This window comes from Aricia agestis, chromosome Z, assembly GCF_905147365.1.
Source record: "Aricia agestis chromosome Z, ilAriAges1.1, whole genome shotgun sequence".
In the NCBI taxonomy this organism is placed as follows: domain Eukaryota; kingdom Metazoa; phylum Arthropoda; class Insecta; order Lepidoptera; family Lycaenidae; genus Aricia; species Aricia agestis.
The window spans coordinates 36,188,308-36,206,808 of NC_056428.1; the positions used below are offsets into that span (position 1 = coordinate 36,188,308).

General features: G+C 33.8%; 1 protein-coding gene across 5 annotated transcripts in view; it reads right to left on the bottom strand.

Moving 5' to 3' along the window:
• The window catches only part of LOC121739342 (basement membrane-specific heparan sulfate proteoglycan core protein-like), a 196,612-nt gene that overhangs the window by 130,501 nt on the left and 47,610 nt on the right, over positions 1 to 18,501 (bottom strand). For 4 of the 5 annotated variants that reach the window (XM_042131742.1, XM_042131741.1, XM_042131740.1 and 1 more), the window contains exons 2-12: positions 9,319 to 9,439; positions 8,839 to 8,935; positions 7,006 to 7,073; positions 6,667 to 6,829; positions 6,154 to 6,320; positions 5,148 to 5,276; positions 4,987 to 5,049; positions 4,058 to 4,174; positions 2,686 to 2,742; positions 1,384 to 1,416; positions 912 to 1,028 (exon numbers count right to left, since the gene is read on the bottom strand). In XM_042131742.1, the coding sequence (XP_041987676.1) occupies positions 912 to 1,028; positions 1,384 to 1,416; positions 2,686 to 2,742; positions 4,058 to 4,174; positions 4,987 to 5,049; positions 5,148 to 5,276; positions 6,154 to 6,320; positions 6,667 to 6,829; positions 7,006 to 7,073; positions 8,839 to 8,935; positions 9,319 to 9,439 (1,132 nt within the window). The remainder of the gene's footprint in view (positions 1 to 911; positions 1,029 to 1,383; positions 1,417 to 2,685; positions 2,743 to 4,057; positions 4,175 to 4,986; positions 5,050 to 5,147; positions 5,277 to 6,153; positions 6,321 to 6,666; positions 6,830 to 7,005; positions 7,074 to 8,838; positions 8,936 to 9,318; positions 9,440 to 18,501) is intronic. The other variant, XM_042131739.1, reaches the window with a different exon arrangement.

Below are 18,501 nucleotides of genomic sequence, written 5' to 3' on the forward strand. Positions count from 1 at the left end.
AGATTGTAATTATTAATTTTGCAAAGTTTCGAAACTGTATAAATAATCAACAAGGGTAAAAACAAATTCAAACAAAGAAAGTAGTGCCAGCAATAAAAAAAAAAACAATTAAGTAATATAGTATTCACTCATAGTTATAGTTTGTGCGTTTTATGATGATATACGTGACACATTATAATTGAGAATAGTAGGGAAGTTACCTAACAAAAATTAATCGATAGTTTAAAAATATCGAATCACTTCGTAAAGGAATTGCAATCGAAATTATCGATTTCGTACTGACATTTCAGTGGTGCCGGCGATTTAAGATGGCCGCCCTTTTTTATCGATTTGATTTCGATTCAACAGAGTCAATCTTTATTGACATAAGTTACGTTTCATGCATATGACATTTTTCAAATTTTTTCGTAACAATAATTTTATACTCCTATTTCACAGTTAATATTTATATTTTTTTATTAATAAGTTAGCATTTAGCATCTTTTCATTTTTATTCATTTTACAATTAAGAAACATTTGTTTTTGTAGATGGAATATAATTTAATACATTTTGATTTTTTTTGTTTTTTTTTTTGTAAAAAAACCTGTAGCAAGGAACGTGAAAACTGTCACCCATATCATCTTAGAACGCACAAACTATAGACTACAGAATATGTTATCTTATTTTATTAAAAGCAAAACACGCTTTTAATTTTTTTTTTTTCAAAAATTAAAAAAAATAATTATATTGTTATTGGCTCTAAATAGTAAATACGTATGCAAAGTTTCGAATTAATTAGACATCTGGAGATAGGTAAAAATCAAAGATTCCGTTACAAACATACAGCCCAAGCTAATAAAAAATCCTTTTTAAAATTTGTATACAGTGCTACAGTCTAGTGCTATCATAACAACATGCAAAATGTACTTACCGTAGTTACAGCCTTCTTCGTCAGTTCCGTCGTCGCAGTCTCTCTCTCGATTGCAGATGAATCTTGTGTGGAGGCAGCGTTGTTCGTCGCAACGCATCTCGTCGGACGCACATTCAACTACGAACAAATAAGTAACATCGTTTACAAAAATAGAAATATTACTAGATACCGTCCTATAGCTTATACAAGTCATAATCTTCATATTATCACTCTTAAACCGTTCATACATAGATGAAATTTATGTCGAAATGTTTTGACACCACATAGGATTTTTACAGTCGGCAAATTGAACAGTTTTCGAGTAATAATCAATTTTTAGCGCAATGTAGTTGCGGACAATATTAAGTGTGGAATAAAAATAAAATATGTGAATCTTTTGAAACCTGAAAAAAACTGTACTACAGTGCTAACGGACTTTTAGGGATAATAAAAATAAATAAAAGTAAAAAAAAATGATAAGGTAATTAATTACCTGTTTCTGGTGAAGGAGAGCGTGTTGTGGTTTCTAAGAAAAAAAGAAAACGAAATATAGACAAAATAAATAAAATAAAATAAAAAAAACAACTAATTTACGTGAAGTAACATAGACGATTCACGATGGATTGAAAAAATAATTTTCGTAAATAAATGATGTAGGGAACTATGACGCAGTATCATCATCGTTTATAAGATTTTTTTATTTTTTTATTAAGTATTAAAATTGATTATTATAATAATTATGAACACTAATAAAACACAATTTTTCGTGCACTTTTCTACTATATTAAGATATAACTATAGATTTTAATAAATAACACAACCGGTTTCGAAATACATCATCATCAGTAGTGCTAGCACGGCGACCAGCGGAAATGCGAAAGTATGGAGAAACTGTGGAAATAAACCTAAGGTGCCGTTCCGATCTTTTTTCGTTCCGAAAAATTTAATTAAAATGCCACTTTATGACAGACTATAGTCACAAACTGTGGAGATAAACTTAAGGTGCCGTTCCGATCTTTTTTAGTTCCGAATAATTCAATTAAAAAGCCACTTTATGACAGACTTTAGTTCTAAAAATTCAAATAATATCCTACATTATGACATATACTATAGTGTGTCATAAAGTGGCATTTTAATTGAATTTTTCGGAACGAAAAAAGATCGGAACGGCACCTTAGGTTTATTTCCACAGTTTGTCCATACTTTCGCATTTCCGCTGGTCGCCGTGCTAACACTACTGGTGGTATATTAATAATTACTAGCTATTTGACCGAGCTTCGCTCGGTATTCGATAAAATATGAATAAAATGACATTTTCTAAAAATGATTCCTAGCTGGATCGATTTATCGCCCCCGAAACCCCCTATATACTAAATTTCATGAAAATCGTTGGAGCCTTTTCCTTCAGATTCCGATTATATATATTATATATTATATTGCTCGTTTAAAGATATAAGATTGTATTTAAATGTGATTCACCAATAGCACAGTCGTCGTCTAAACGAGTGGACTTTAATTGTCAACCTTTATTACATAAAGTTATTATACTTACCTATAAAAACATAGTTTCAAAGGTTCAAGATTGTATTGATATTATGTAAAATATAAATTACCGTCACAATTTACTCATTTTGAATAAGTGATATATATTTTAGAAGATTAGAATATAGATATATAATCTTAGTTGATCATTGAGAGATAAATAACAAAAGAACGAAGAGAGAACGAAGATGAGTAAATACTGAGAGAGAGAGGAGTATTGATTACAATTATATCTGTCATGTCATAGAATTACCTGACGATTTTGGTGTTTGTGTCGTTGCTGGGGCGGCGGTAGAACTTGTGGGGACCACTAATTATAAAATAAATTTGTAAAAAAATATTTAGAAAAAAAAAACATTAAGTAACAAAAAGAACACAAAGACTGCACACACAATAAAGACAAGAAATGACTTAACCGTTTGCAACTGACGTAGCCGAGTTTTCCAAATAGGGAACATCACGCAAAAGGAGCAGAGAGCACCACTAGCTGTCGACGTATACACAAAAGAGTATTTAAATAATTCGAGCAAAGTCCGATATGTTGCACTCGCAATAATAATCAGAATATTCATAACATTTCATTAACACTCAATAACATTCATTCATAACATTATCAGACGTCAAACAATTTTTTGTTTAATGTCTGTGCTGGTGCAGCTGCCGTCTAACCAGAAAACTTTTAGAATAGTACGGTATCTACACGACGGCGTTTCGTTCAGCCAATGATGTATCTTTTTTCCTGATTAAAGAGATCAAATACTATAATTATTAATAGTAGACTATAATAATTTTTTCTTTCTTTGCTTTCCAAAGAAAAAAAGGTATTAAGTATAAAAATGTAACAATTTAACAACATACGTATTACGTATGGTAACACTGATATAGGGTGAACGTAGGACTTTTGTCTTTTTTTGAAACGCCAGCATTAACATAAATTGCTAACCATCTCTCTCAAAAAATCATCAAACTATGCACCACTTCGTTTTAAGAATTTATTGACACTGGTATCACTCTCAATAAATTGTGGTATATTTTCATGTTCAAATTGTGGTAACTTGTGTTACAAGTTGTAATTTACAACACAATAACATGAAAATATGTATGTTTTGCGACGTCTGTGGGACTATGTCGGCAGTTGCATAGGGTTAAAACAAACTAAGTGTGGGAGTTAAAATAATAATAAGTATTATCTTTGATCAGATTAACTATAAGACAGGTAAAAGTGTAATAAGAATATTTCGAGAAAGATAAATAAACATTACAAGAATAGTAATTCTTAGTGCATAAAGAAAAGAAAGATAGAAAAATCTTTCTACTTAAATATCGTCAACAAAGTCATATTATATTAAAAAGATTAGTGAGATATGCAAAGAAAACAAATATTGTAAAACTGATCGCACATTAAGTATTGTCCGCACCGTACGCGCCGCATTTTAGATTTCGTTGTATAAAATGACGTCACGTCACGACTCACGACTCACGACGTTCTACAACCGCACCGTACGCTCCGCATTTCGTGACGTCATTTCATAGTACAACGAAATCTGGGATGCAGCGCGTGCGGCGCGTACGGTGCGGACAGATAATATGCAATCACCTTATAGCTCCACTTTTTCCCAACTAACCTTGACAAACCTCTTCGTCATCCTCCAAAGGACAGTCAATTTTACCGTCACATGTTTGACTACAGGCTATTACTTTTTCCGACTCATTACACTTTACTTCACAAGGAACTTCGGAGCCTAAAAATAAAAACATAAGAAGCAAACTAAAATCTGACCTAAAAATGTTTGTTTGTTGTATTATATAATATTATTGAAAAAAAAATTAATTTGAATTATTACATAAAATAAACTAGATGATTATTATATTTATTGTAATTGTTAACTAAAAATTTAGCTTAAATAGTTTTAATTTTACTTTTTCAAGAACGACAAGGAGTAAGGGGGAGCATATTTTGTAGTAAGATATTATTTAGTGTCATCGCAAGAGTACGATTAGGTGTGCAAATGCAGTTTACTTGAGAGTAAACTGCACTGCCACTCAAAAATCTTTTGATTACGAGAGTTGCCTCTTGGATTTTCTGGTGAAAATTGATAATTTAAAAATGAATTGGATCAAGGGCTGAAACAATTGTAAATATAATTATGAACAGTACAGCGGGGCTAAAATGGTCACATTTAGCAATTCCTCTCAATTTTTTCTTTCCTCTCAATTCAGCAAATGAATTGTCAAAACTGTCAAACTGACAAATGTCAAATCAGTACAAAAATACAGAATGAATTGCAAGCAGAGTTGCATTTTGCGATTTTAGAAAAATGAATCATAATATGATATGCATGATTCTTCAAAGCGACCATTTTAGCCCCGCTGATTGTTTAGGTTAAGTTAGCGGTAGTCTGCTGGCTTGATATTGTTTCAAAGTTGGCTCCAATTCTGTAAAGTCCTTGTTAGAATTTATTTCGTGTCTTTTAGTATTTTTTTATTGATTAAGATATTCATAAAGCTGTATTATGGAAATTTCAAAACAAATCATAAAAAATAAAAAAATTACCCTCCGTCGTGTAATCCTCAGATTCTGACTGGTTATAATTCTGATCGTCACCGTCTTCGTTTTCTATGTGTGATGAAAATAAAAGAAAATAAAATCAATAAATAATAATAATAAAAGAAAATAAAATAAATAAAGCCAAAAAAAAAAACAAAAAATTATACCGAAAGGACAGTTCGTTTCATCACCACCATCAGAGCAGTCATTGACTCCATTACAAAGAGCTGAGGCTGGCAGGCAGCGGCCGTCGGAACACTTGATCTCATACTGACTACAAGAACTCAATGGAGCACCTAAACAATTTTGTTTTTGTTTTTGGAAAATCCAATTAAAATTTTGAATCCCAAAACCAATTATTGGTATATTTAGCCAAAAATGGAGCGATAGAAATTTACGATTTTTATGATCGATTTAGAATTTAGATGAATCTACGAGTACGACGCAATGTATGTTTGTGATGATTGTGTTATATACACGAACTATGATTTGGTATCTAGTTAAACTAGAGTGATATTAATGTAATATTTTCTTGAATTCTAGCTTTTGGAATACCCAATGTTTAGGAATACCAATAGCAATTAATTAATCGATTTTTACCGATGTTTCCAATGCGTGACATTTTCTGTCACAAGTTTTGGTTAGCGCGAGGTTGTATTATATTTCGCACATAATATGCTTATTTGTTTAATGCTGCAATAATTTTGAATTTACATGACCCGATTATAATGGACCGCTATGTCAGCTACATTTTTTGGTAATGAAATGGGGAAATAGCCAATTAATGGTAAGGAGCCGTTATGATGACCATGATGATGCTGATGAAGGTAAAGGTGGCAAAGCTCGATACGACAATAAAACGGTATAGGTCGGCCGCAGTAAGTAGCTATATATACAGCTTCAACAGACCTCCCGAATTGGTGCACGCTAATACACAGACGTAACTGCCTCAAAATCCTTTAATCAAAAAAAGACCTGGCCGGCCTACGTTATTTGGTCTTGTTATGTCAAGTCAATCTTAGAACCTAAAAATGATCTGTCGATTGTGCATGACGTAACCTGACAAAATTACATAGGTCTGCACATGAATCAATTTCTTGACATACTGTTATCGAAGTGTAGAGTTACATTGATGTTGTGAAGCTGAGGTAAGATTGATGGCATGAATCATACTTGGATCACTGATAGATGAGCTGAATTGCTCGTCGTTGACGACGAAGCCACCGAGACTTCTCGTCTGTCTGATGTAATTGTGGAGCATTTCAGAGATCTGATTGGTGTCGCCGTTGGTAACGATGTCTAGAGTGACTTTGCAGGTAAACTCGTCGTCGGTACGGGACCTGAAATGATATAAATATTATTTTAATATTATTCTCAGAATAGCGATGAAAAGGATATCCCATATCAATAATTGGCAATTAGAATATTATGAGGATTTTACAAAGAAACGCGAATAGCGGAAAAATAAAAGCGGGAAATCTGAGCAAAGGACTACCAAGTTAGATGATGCCACTAAGACTGGTATTTGGTCAGATAGTGGTCAATGTGGCACTAGACACTAGCTAGCAAAACTAAAGGTTCCGTTGCGTAAGCGAGGCTATCCATCTATTTTAATTTAAGTGACGATGGATGGATGGATGGACGTATTGGACTTGGTTCCCGTAAGACAGTGAAGCCAATACTCACTGTATTCTGACAAGACTCGCTCTGTGTGTGCCGGGCAGTTTCTCAAACACGGAATCGACAGCACCAGCCAAAGACCTGGAGAAGTTCTGGAATTCTGGCGAGTCACGATTGGAGTAGCTCTCCTGGTACGGCTGCACTACCACGAAAGTGACGTGAAGAGTTTCTGAAAATGATATTTTATTTCATTAATACTTGCGTTGATTGCTGACTTTAACATTACCTTAAGCTATATAAAAGTCCAAGCGGCGAAACGAGACACAAAACTTCGTATAGAATGTGAAAATTATGGAATTCTGTGCCTAGTCTCATTTTTTTATTTAGTTAAAAAAAGCTAGTTACTTTCTTTCTCCGGTTCTTTGTCTGGTGAGCCGGAACCCAAATCATACTCTCCGTCTTCTTTGCCCTCACTGAAAAAAAACAATAATTATCAACAATTAATAAAGATATCAGAAAATACCTACTGAGTATGAATTTTTATATTACAAGATTTTGTTGGAGTCTAATTAGTTTCTTTTGTTTGTCACTAGGAGCGCTTTTCGGTCTCACAAAAATTGTAGTTTACGCCTTTACGGAGAAGTATCCAAAACATAAAACTTACACTCAGCCCTCCGTTGGCTGAGCAAACCTAAGGCCCATTTTAGTTGTTTCAAACTATGTTCTTGCTATTTCTCAATAGCTAGAGAGGCACATTTATTGTTCTGAAAACAATACTTTCGTTACAAATTGCAATTTAAGCAGTTGATGGATACACAAAAATCGCTTGCAAAATAAAACGCAATCCATTATGAACCAATCACTCATTCACACTGATTTCTTTAATATTATGCTACTTATTTCTTTAGAAAATTAAAAACTACAATTATTTCTACTATAAATGTAACTTCTTACTTAGAAGGCAACTTTTCTCACAGTTCAAAGAAATAAAACACCTAATAAATTAATTATTATTAAGAGGCATTGCCGCGAAACCTTCCTAATATCTCAGTATTTATGTATCAAAATACGAATGATGAAAATATTAGTTAAGGCCCTACTAGAGCATCCATATTAATTTAATTTTATATATAGGAAACCAGACCCATACATTTTTGATTAACGCTAAAAGTGGCCACTTTTGGCCTTTCAAAAGTCTGCTTTTCCAGAAATATAAGTTTTTGATTAACGCCAAAAGTGGCCACTTCTGGTCTACCAATGGTTATCTTTCAAGAGATTTCTATTTCTATAGAATAAAATAATGGGACCCTAAATAAGAAAATTGACATTGCGCAAAGCAAGTATATAATAATAATAGCTCCCACACCGGTTTCGGTGACGGTGGCCGGTTTTATTGACCAGCTACGCAGGAGTAATTTTATAGTGCCCAAGTGTGTGCGCAGTACACAAGAGCACTCTCTATTCCTTGACTCTCATAACCCAGTGGGACGGAAGACCGACGCGACCGGCGAGAGATCAGGCGCAGGACCGACTTTTTACATGCCCATCCGACGCATGGATCATCTCACTTGTCAGACAATCACGTGATCAGCCTGCATTGTCCTAACCAAACTTGGAAATAACATGTTTCCAACGCGGGAATCGAACCCACGACCTCCGAGTCAAGAGCCGCGCTCTATACCACTAGACCACGGAGGCGTTATGCAAGCAAGTATAGGGAGTGTGGAAATCTCCAATCAGCAATATGGAATTATTATAGCCATACAGGGTGCAATTAAACCTACCAGCCACATTTTTTTAGGGCTTAAGTATCATTAGAAGAGTCCATTTAACCAGAAAAAATAGGGTGTTAATTTTTTTACAATAACATATTTTATCCCACTTAAAATCTTAAAATAGTCACTTCGCGGCGGTGGGTTGAGCGGGGGTGAGGGGGGTGGTGCCAGGGAGAAGCGCGCGCAGAGGCCAGAGCTAGGAGGGGCACCGCACGTCACGCGCCGGCGATGCGTAGTGTCCATTAATTGTGGTGTTTTTTTGGATAACTGTAGTAAAATTTTGAGAAATAGCATCCGATGCTACTGAGTACTAATTCGTACTGAGTGATTATAAAAGAAAAAATACGTTTAACAGATCAATTTAATATATCGAAATTTGGCCGGAAGGTTTTATTGCAACCTGTGTAGCGCACTCGGATGGCGCGCTTTGCCACACTCACTATAAACGATGAATAGTACTTACTCTTCATCTGGGCCTTCACTATCACCCCAGTTAGTTCTTATATCTTCTGGCGGCGCCTCTGTTGTTGTCGTACTGCTGCCAAACGGATTCCAAAAATCTGAAAATGTTTTTTCATTTAAGTAGATTTTGTTACGAAACTTCTTATATCAAATTTTTAAGGTGTTTTTGAGTTACTCATCTATATATAGTAGTTGGTAAAGAAATTATTTTACCGGTCAGTAAATATTACTTTTGGGTAAAAAGTGTATGTAGTAAGTTAGACTTCTTCCAATATAATTCTCGTGTCACAGTGTCCTCCAAAACGGCACAACCGATTTTAATAAAATTTTGTTCATGTACAATCGTCAGGACTGAGAATAGGTTTTTATCTACTTTTTATATTGATACTAGAAACAATTTATATGGCATAGGTATATTATGTGCAGATCATATAGTAAAAATATACATAGATAGTAAATACTTTATCTTTATTTAACTTACCAAAAATGTCTCTTCTAAACCTGTTGAGGTGTCGTCTGATGCCGGAGTCCTCTGGCTCTACTTCTAGAAACTCGTTGGAAACATCATCACCCTCCCAATAGATGTCCTCAGCCGGAAACACCTGGAACACAAAATGTTTCACATAAATGACCTGACGTATGCCTACTACGAAACTGGGGCCGTACGAAACCGTTTTAAGACTCAAACAATCGAACGAGAATGCCGCGTCCTGCTCTAACAATGTCATTTCACGTTCGTTAGACTAGGACGCGGCATTCTCGTTCGATTGTTTGAGTCTCAAAACAGGCCTTGTACCATGAAACTGATTTGAGACTCAAACAATCGGACGAGAATGCTGCGTCTACTCTAACAAACGTGAAATGACGTTGTTAGAGCAGGACGCAGCATTCTCGTCGGCCCCTGGAGCCAACGCCTGGGTTTTTATTTTTAAGTTCAATGCCAAAAATATATTTAAAACGTTTAAACATAAACTAAACCTGGAACTGAGCTTAGAGTTTTAGTTAAATACTACAAAATGTATTTAAATAAATTCAAAAAGCACTTTTCCAGGGGTTAACTTGAGATTCTTGGAAATGTTGCATTTTAGATTAATTATTTATTTTTCCAGCCTGAAACTTATATACTAGGTATATTTCGTGTATTTGCAGCCGCCGCTGCCAAGATTATATTAAATAGAATCTTATATCTTTAAACGAGGAGCAATTCTTGTATATATATATATTTAAATCGCCGAAGACTTGTTGCGTCTTTTCAAAAATAATTGGAATCTCAGAATCGGCTCCAACGATTTTCATGAAATTTAGTATATAGGGGGTTTCGGGGGGGGGGCGATAAATCGATCTAGCTAGGAATCATTTCTAGAAAATATAATTGTCATCGGATACCGAGCGAAGCTCGGTCAAACAGCTAGTATAATATTATACAAGATCGTTTACTATTGTTTACTCGAGTCTAAATTAAAAATATTACAATTAAAAATATTACATAAGATTTAAAAAAATACCGTCGCAGTTAACACACAATTTACACAAGTTCACAAACTCAATAATTGCAAATAAATACAGTTTGCAAATATGCTTAAATGTCAATTCAATGTTAGCTGTTATCGGTAGGATGGGTTTGATGCGACTAACGGCCGTTCCCAATATTTGATCTATCTGTGGTTTTGCCCTACTAGAGATAGGAATAACTCACATTAGACATTAGAGACATATATTTTATGTCAATTGTGAGCTATTCCTATCTCTAGTAGGGCAAAACCAGAGATAGATCAAATATTGGGAACGGCCGTAAATTACTCAGGTCCATAAGGATAATCAACTTCTCTGATAGTACATCTGCAGTCGTTGGAGGTCACAAAGCAAACTTGCTAAAGATTCAATACTTTTCATACTTAGTGGGTATTACATAAAATCTACCATATTAACAAAGAAAAATTATTGACTTCATTTAAACCAGCTTAAATCTTACATATTAACCCAATACTTAAGAAGTGAAATAAAGTACGAAGACGTACACATTTTGGAATTTATTATTATGTAATATGTAATAAGATATAGCAGGTACATACTGGGATGTCTGAGAACGGGTAGGTACTTATTGGAGTTTAGGGATTGGTCTGCGCGAGTTCTCGCCCCGCCTTACTAACGATTCGGATTTGACAAAGCTCGCTTTTCCACCGTTGACTTAATTTTCATAGATTCATCTTATGTATTGTCTGCACCCACTTATCTTTCTCGCTGGAATTACCGCTTAGCTCGATCTATATTTCTGTACTTATATCAGTCTCAATATATTTTTAAATACATCTATAACGTATTATAAAAAATGACGCTTTTTTCCCCTCATGTCCCTTTGTTCCCTTTAATCTTTAAAACTACGCAACGGATTTTGATGATTCTTTCAGTGTTAGATAGCCCATTTTTCGAGGAAGGCTATAGGCTATATTTTATCACGCTAAGACTAATAGGAGCGAAGAAATAGAGGAAAATGTGGAATAAACGAGGAAAATTATTTGAAAGGGCTAACTTGAACGCGCTAATCTCAGGAGCTACTGGTCCGATTTGAAAAATTATTTCAGTGTTAGATAGCTCATTTATTGAGGAAGGCTACAGGCTACATTTTATCACGATAAGACTAATAGGAGAATGTGGAAATAACGAGGGAAATTATTTGAAAGGGCTTATCTCGCGAACTACTGGAGCAATTTTTATGTTATTTGGCACAGATAAGAAGTAGACCACGTGAAGGATCATAGGCTATCGATTTTAATAATTTTTTCAGTGGCTATATATTTTATACCCGTGCGACGCCGGGGCGGGTCGCTAGTAGAAGATAAGAGAAATTTGAAAATTGATACTTTCATCTTTCTTCTTCTATTAACAATTTATTTTGCTTACTTATTACGTAAGTGTACCTATATTGGTTGCAATATAACTTAAAAATTCACCTTTGAGGAATGGTAAATGGGGTTAAAAAAATTAAGAGTGCAAAAGAATAATTATGGTATCTACCATAATTCTTGTGTCATTTTCATTAAGTACTCATTTTTCAGTAAATAAAATTCTTAATTGGTGACTTTACTTAGTTTAAAGTAATTTTTAAAACGTCATTAATTCATCGTGCAAAATAACGTAGTATCTTAGATTGCATAGTGAAAAGCTTTATAGTACGGGAGCCCTAGAACAATTTTTTTTTTTTATTACTATCAAGCAAATTTTTTGTGAGTAGCTTCATTTTGATAAGACGAACGACATTTTTATTGGTCATTTTGCGAAAAATCTCGAAAGTGGTAGCTAACAGAGATAGAAAGGATTTCATACTTTGAATTGATGGTCCTAAAATGTGGACTGTTTTATTTGTAGGACAATGTTACTCTTAAATTATACTCTAGACCCGGGGTCGGCAAGTAATTTTAGGTGGGGTCCGGATACTGTAGGAAAATTTTAACGAGGTCCAGAAAAAATACACTTGTCCTATGTAGCTTAAAAATATTATTTTAATTGATAAAGGTATACGTATACCTTATCTACGTATTAATTGCTACTTGGTATGAAATACATTACAATATTTCGCCGTCCGAGGACCGAGATTCGACCTTTCGCGGTCCGCAAACGGACCACGGTCCGCCTGTTGCCTACCGCTGCTCTAGACTAATAATCTAGTCACAAAAAATTTGCTTGATAGTAATTAAAAAAATCACATCGCAGCGACGCGTCACGTAAATTCAAATAAAGTTTCCGAATCCTGAACAAAGGCCTTAAGAAAAAGAATGAAGGGTTAACGCAAAGAAAAAAGAAGGGTTAACACCAAGAATATTTATTTAAAACCACTTTTGAGTCCAATTTAAAGCCAAACTCATTAGGAGAGGACAGGCGATCGTCGTATAAATCGCGGCACAATTACGGCTGTAGCGGGATCTAGCGGCAATTTGCTGTAGTACGACATGATCCGTAGACGAGTGTGGGCGACGTGACCAGAACCCTGATGGCGCACTGTTTTCATCATATTTTTCAGTTACACCCTAATGCTTCGACGGGACGTTTTGTTAATAATAAGTACCGTTGTTACGTATATTAGTTACACAATTTGAAAAGCTTTTTTTTTAATTATGTTCCTGCTGGAATAAGCATCAGGCGTAACTCAAAAATATAACGGTTTTGTTAATAATAAGTATCGTAGTTAAATATATATTAGTTTCAGATTTGGAAAATTTTCTTTTTAATTTGTAGCTACTGATATTGGAACCAGATTTTCATTATGTTTTTGAATTACACCCTAAAGCAAAACTGAACGTTTCGTTAATAATAAATTAATAAGTTACATAGTTACAATATTGTAAAATAAAAAAATAAAACGTTCTTCATTAAACATACAAGGGACAGAACACAGCCAGGGTTAATAAAAACACAAGTGAATTGACATGACGCATACAACATACATTACATACAATATTACACAAGCTATTTGACCGAGCTTTGCTCGATTTTCTAAAAATGATTCCTAGTTAGATCGATTTGTCGCCCCCGAAACCCCCTATATACTAAATTTCATGAAAATCGTTGGAGCCGTAACACCCTAAAATGTTGCCGAAACCTTTTAAACAGTTACGATGAATATTAATTAATATGCAATAAAAGGTTTTTACAATATTCTATAGACTTAACACTAATGTAGGTACACGTTTTATTTAGATGCAATTTGATTATTATTATTATTAGTCTACATATTAGTAGTAGCCTACTTCATCCACACAAATGTTATTTAAAGTGTTTTTGTTATTTTTTCAAATTTGGAATAAGTAAATGAATCATTTTGCCAAGTTTCATCATGATCATAAAGTTAATATACCTAGCGGAATAGAGCAACAATCTCGAGCTGTCAAACGAAACCGAAATTGATTTTCATCTGTGTGAAAAATATGTATACGTATACACTTACACAAGCATGATTGAACATGAATTCTATGAGATTAAATTGTCAACGTGCGGCACGTGCCGACTGGACGTCAAAAAAAAAGAGTGCTGCTGTTATGTATCACACGTCTCTTTTTACCACGCAGTGTACTGATAGTGACATCTCTCTTGCTCAGGCCTTTGTTTCTCTATTCCGCTAGGTATATTAACTTTATGATCATAATTGAGTCCCGGATGAGAATTGAGGTGGAAAAATGAGGTGTCAGGATAGTCTTCAATAGTTTCAAGTGACATTTTACGATATGACAGCATAAGTTCCAAAGTAGGCCACTCGTCAAAAGCATCATGTATTACATAATATAGAAGGAAGGATCCTTTTCATTTACAACTCGTAAACCTACATTGAATCGCGCCAGTTGAGCCAATCTCTCCAAATTGGTGATGTCACTAAATAATTTGAATGTTTTATTTCGGTCGTTTCGGTTAGGGAATACGGTCAAGTGCAATAATTCTTGTCAATTGTTATAATAGATGATTTCATTCATAATAAAATTTGTTTAGCTTCGACGCACAGCGAAGTTAAGCTACTTTAAGGTTTTAACTTTTAAGACATCGAAATTTAAGCTATCCGGAGACATTTAAAATTAGATATGTCTATTTTAAAATCGGAAGCAAAAAAACAAATATTTCTAAGTAAAATAATATTTGAACTTATGTACGTCTACTATAATATTGACGAATTTAGACCTATTGAGATAGAGCACAGAGTCTATGCCTGTAGGTAATTGGATTAGATATTGCACAGTTTTAACTGTGGGGACCAATGACGGAAAGAATGCAAATGGATGGATGGAGAAAATCAAAAATTGTGCCAGAATAAAATTAACACAGCTTAACGAACATTGTATTATAAAAATAAATAGAGAAAATGAATCAATCCGATGCAAACACATAGCGACAGACTGTCGACACAAAAAATATGTCCGAACTCCGAAAGTGCAGGACGGTACTCAATGAACTAAATTAATTATAATAAGGCTGTGTTCACGCGCATCAGGAATTTAAAGCTGTTTTTCCGATGTTAAATATACTGGTTTTGATTTAAAAAAGTGTAAGTTCTTATATTTAAATATTATTAAAAAAAACCTCATTTATTCCCCTGAAGCAAACCTAACCATAAAGTGAAGTTCAGTTTCGTAACTGAAAATTTTTAGCTTCCGGACGTGACATCAACAAAGTAAAGTTATAATTAATGAATCAAAAAAGTTCTTGAAGCAAGTAAAGTACGCGTACGGTCTATCTATTTTTTATTTTATTCAGAACTTTTAATATAAAATCCAGCTCGATTAACAACCTTAAATAATTGTAACGGAATGAAATAACAAAATATAAAGTTTACAGTCTATTACAAAATATACTGGCGGATATACATCAAAGGATTTTAATAGCAATTACAGGGGCATAAGAGTGAAAATATCATACAGGTGTGCATTAGGGATCCTCGGATATGGCATTACTTCGTTAATACCAACTTTAATGATGAACCGCTAATTGTTTTCACAATTAGTAAAAGATAGAACATTGTTAAGATTATTAAAACGTACCTACACTGAAAATAAATCCTTTAAAATCCCTTTTGAATTTATCTACGTTACTTTATGAATTGAGTATTCGTTATAAGTATTTTATTTATAGCAAATGCCTTTTTTGAAGCTTTGCTCGTTTTATTGTATAAGTTACCATATAATTAAAACATGAGTTGTTAAAGTGGGTAAGTATAAAAACTGACGCTATTTGCATAAATTCGAGTAAAAGTAATTTGACATCAAAATATTTGGATTTTATATATCTGTAGATATTATTTTATTTTTTGTAGATATTATTGCATTAGCCTGATTTCACAATTAGTTACAAGGTTTGTTCAAAGAAAAAGGGAAAAAATGAGTAATTGTCCTTTTGTTATAAAATGTTAGTTACCTACTTCATCCACTCATGTCTTCAATATCTTCTTAGATATAAAATTCTCGTGTCACAATGTTAGTCACCGTACTCCTCCGAAACGGCTTTACTGATTTTTACCAAATTTTATATGCATATTCAGTAGGTCTGAGAATCGGCTACTGGGTATTTTATATATTGATAAGTGCATTTATTCAATAAATAATAGCAAATTTGTACAACTCGAGACTGATGGCGACCATTGTTTCTGCGACGGGATAGCCGCGATGGTCGTTGCCATGGTGACGTACTTATTTAGTCACTTCAATAAAATAATATGGGCGAAATACTTTATATTATAGCACAACAACATTTGCCGGGACAGCTAGTATTATTATAATACCTTTAAAAATATGATAAAATATATATGTATTATCAGATGATGCTTCTCGTATCTACAGAAGAATTACTAATTTAAAAAATACTCCTAAGGTCACATCACAACTCACACCGAGACGCGTTTTTGCATCAAAGCAATTAGTAATTATTTTAATTTTTATTATTTGCTTTTATTTAAATTTTAATTACTTAATCATAATTTTTAAATTAGTCATCGTCAAGTCCCGCCACATTTTCATTAATTGTGAATTGACCCTTAGTTTTTTCGTTAGAGGAACTAATATTATGTAAAATTTTTTCAGATATTATACACAGATTGTTAATTTGGAATAAAGAGATAATAATAGCCACCGAAATGTAAAATAAATTAATACATAATATCGGAAAACCAATGTGATATTTAACAGTTTGCGTCGGTCAGCCACAATTCGTTGTTAGAGTTAATTAAACAACTTTTATTACGATTTACAAAAAAGAGAACATTGTTTTTAATTTTATAAATATCCCGTTAATCGATTTAATCAAAAAGTATAAAGTTTTTGATCGAACAGCCAGGCAAGAGGGAGTGGAAGTGCGAATGAAGTATTCATATTATTATTTCCATTAATAAATATTTTTTGTGAGTAATATCAGTGGTGTATAAACACGAATATAAGTACCTACTCCGTTTTAATCAAAGTATTTTATTTCGTCACAGGTATTGTGCCTTTAGTACTATGATCGTTCTAATTTCAGGCTGCTACCGCGTCTGATTTTCTTGCGGCCGTTCCCAATATTTGATCTATCTCTGGTTAAGCCCTACTAGAGATAGGAATAGCTCACATTAGACATTAGAGACATATATTTTATGTCAATTGTGAGCTATTCCTATCTGTAGTAGGGCAAAACCAGAGATAGATCAAATATTGGGAACGGCCGTTAGGACTTTAGGAGTTACAGCATACTAAACATAATAATATGCACTACACTTAAAAGACATAACCTCCTGGTGCTGTCGAATAAAACAACAGAAATGGATAGGTAATCCGTGAAAATTTCAACACTCAAGCTATTAGGTACCGTTCTTGAGATACGGCCTGGAGACAGACGGACAGACATCGATGTCTTAGTAATATTATGGTCCTGTTTTTACCCTTTGGGTACGGAACCTTATAAACAGATTCGCAATGTTTTCTCTGACAATGAATAAGACTTCCAAATATAGAAACAGTTTATGTGCCACTTTTGTCCGGCGACACAGTGTCGGGTGTTCAGTTACATCGTTAACGATTATTTGCCCAACTTAACGAGTTCCCTAAAATTTGCTAAAATTAACGAATTATTAACGCTAATTAAGCCTACCTTAATCAATGATTATCACTGGATGCATCAGTGTAAAGTCTCTGTGTCAGACCGAAGCTTTGACTTCAACCGATGGCTGTTATGGCGTTCACAACTAATCAAAAACATAATAAGTACTGTTATGACATTAAAATTTTAATTACATATTAAAATTTTAGGTTATTTTATTCGGCTTCGGCATAAGCTTTGGATAGTCGGACATTACATGTCTTCTTTGCTTATTTAATTTTGGGGTCTATAGGTACATAATATTATTTTAGCCATCCCAAGTAACACTTCTAATCTGGGCCTGTAGCCTGAAATCGCTACTCGGATCGGTTATCAGTCAAACCCACTCACACTTGGGCAATTTGGTGACGCGACTGAGTCAGCAATGAGATCAACCCATTTTGAGTACCGATGAAAAAAGGGAATGACTTATTTTATATTTAGACTCTTGAGATATTGATTGTTTAATGATTATTAAACTTCAATTTAAAGAAGAGTTTGACAGATAATATTTTGAGGCTTATGTAAAAATCTTCATATTTTAATTACAGTTACGTAATTAATATTCGTCTGTGTGCGGCAGCTATAGACAATGAGTTACGAGTAATCATCAAAAGTATTTGTTTCTTTCGAAATGTTGCTAAGATAATAGTATAGAATCCTTATAGGATTAAGACTTAGGACAAAAAATAGAACAATAATATCCAGACTAACCGGTCCAGACTGGTACTAGAAAGAAACCCACAGCATCCCAGTATCCCATATTACATATTCACACAAAATATACTGTTAAGAAGCCCGATAATAAAGATGGACAACATTGCAAAGGAAAGAACGAAAGAAAAGAAAAAGGAAGGAGAAGTAAAACAATATACTTTGCATATTGTAAATTATTCTTTAGAATAATTTGAGTAATATATTCAAGTTAGAAACTGAAATATCAAAATAATTTATGTTAAGTATCTAACAATTAATATATTATAACATTCTCGTGTCACGTTCTGCGTAATTGAACTCCTCTGAAACGGCTCAACCGATTTTCGTAAATTTTAGCGAGCATATCGGCTAGGGTTGAGAATCG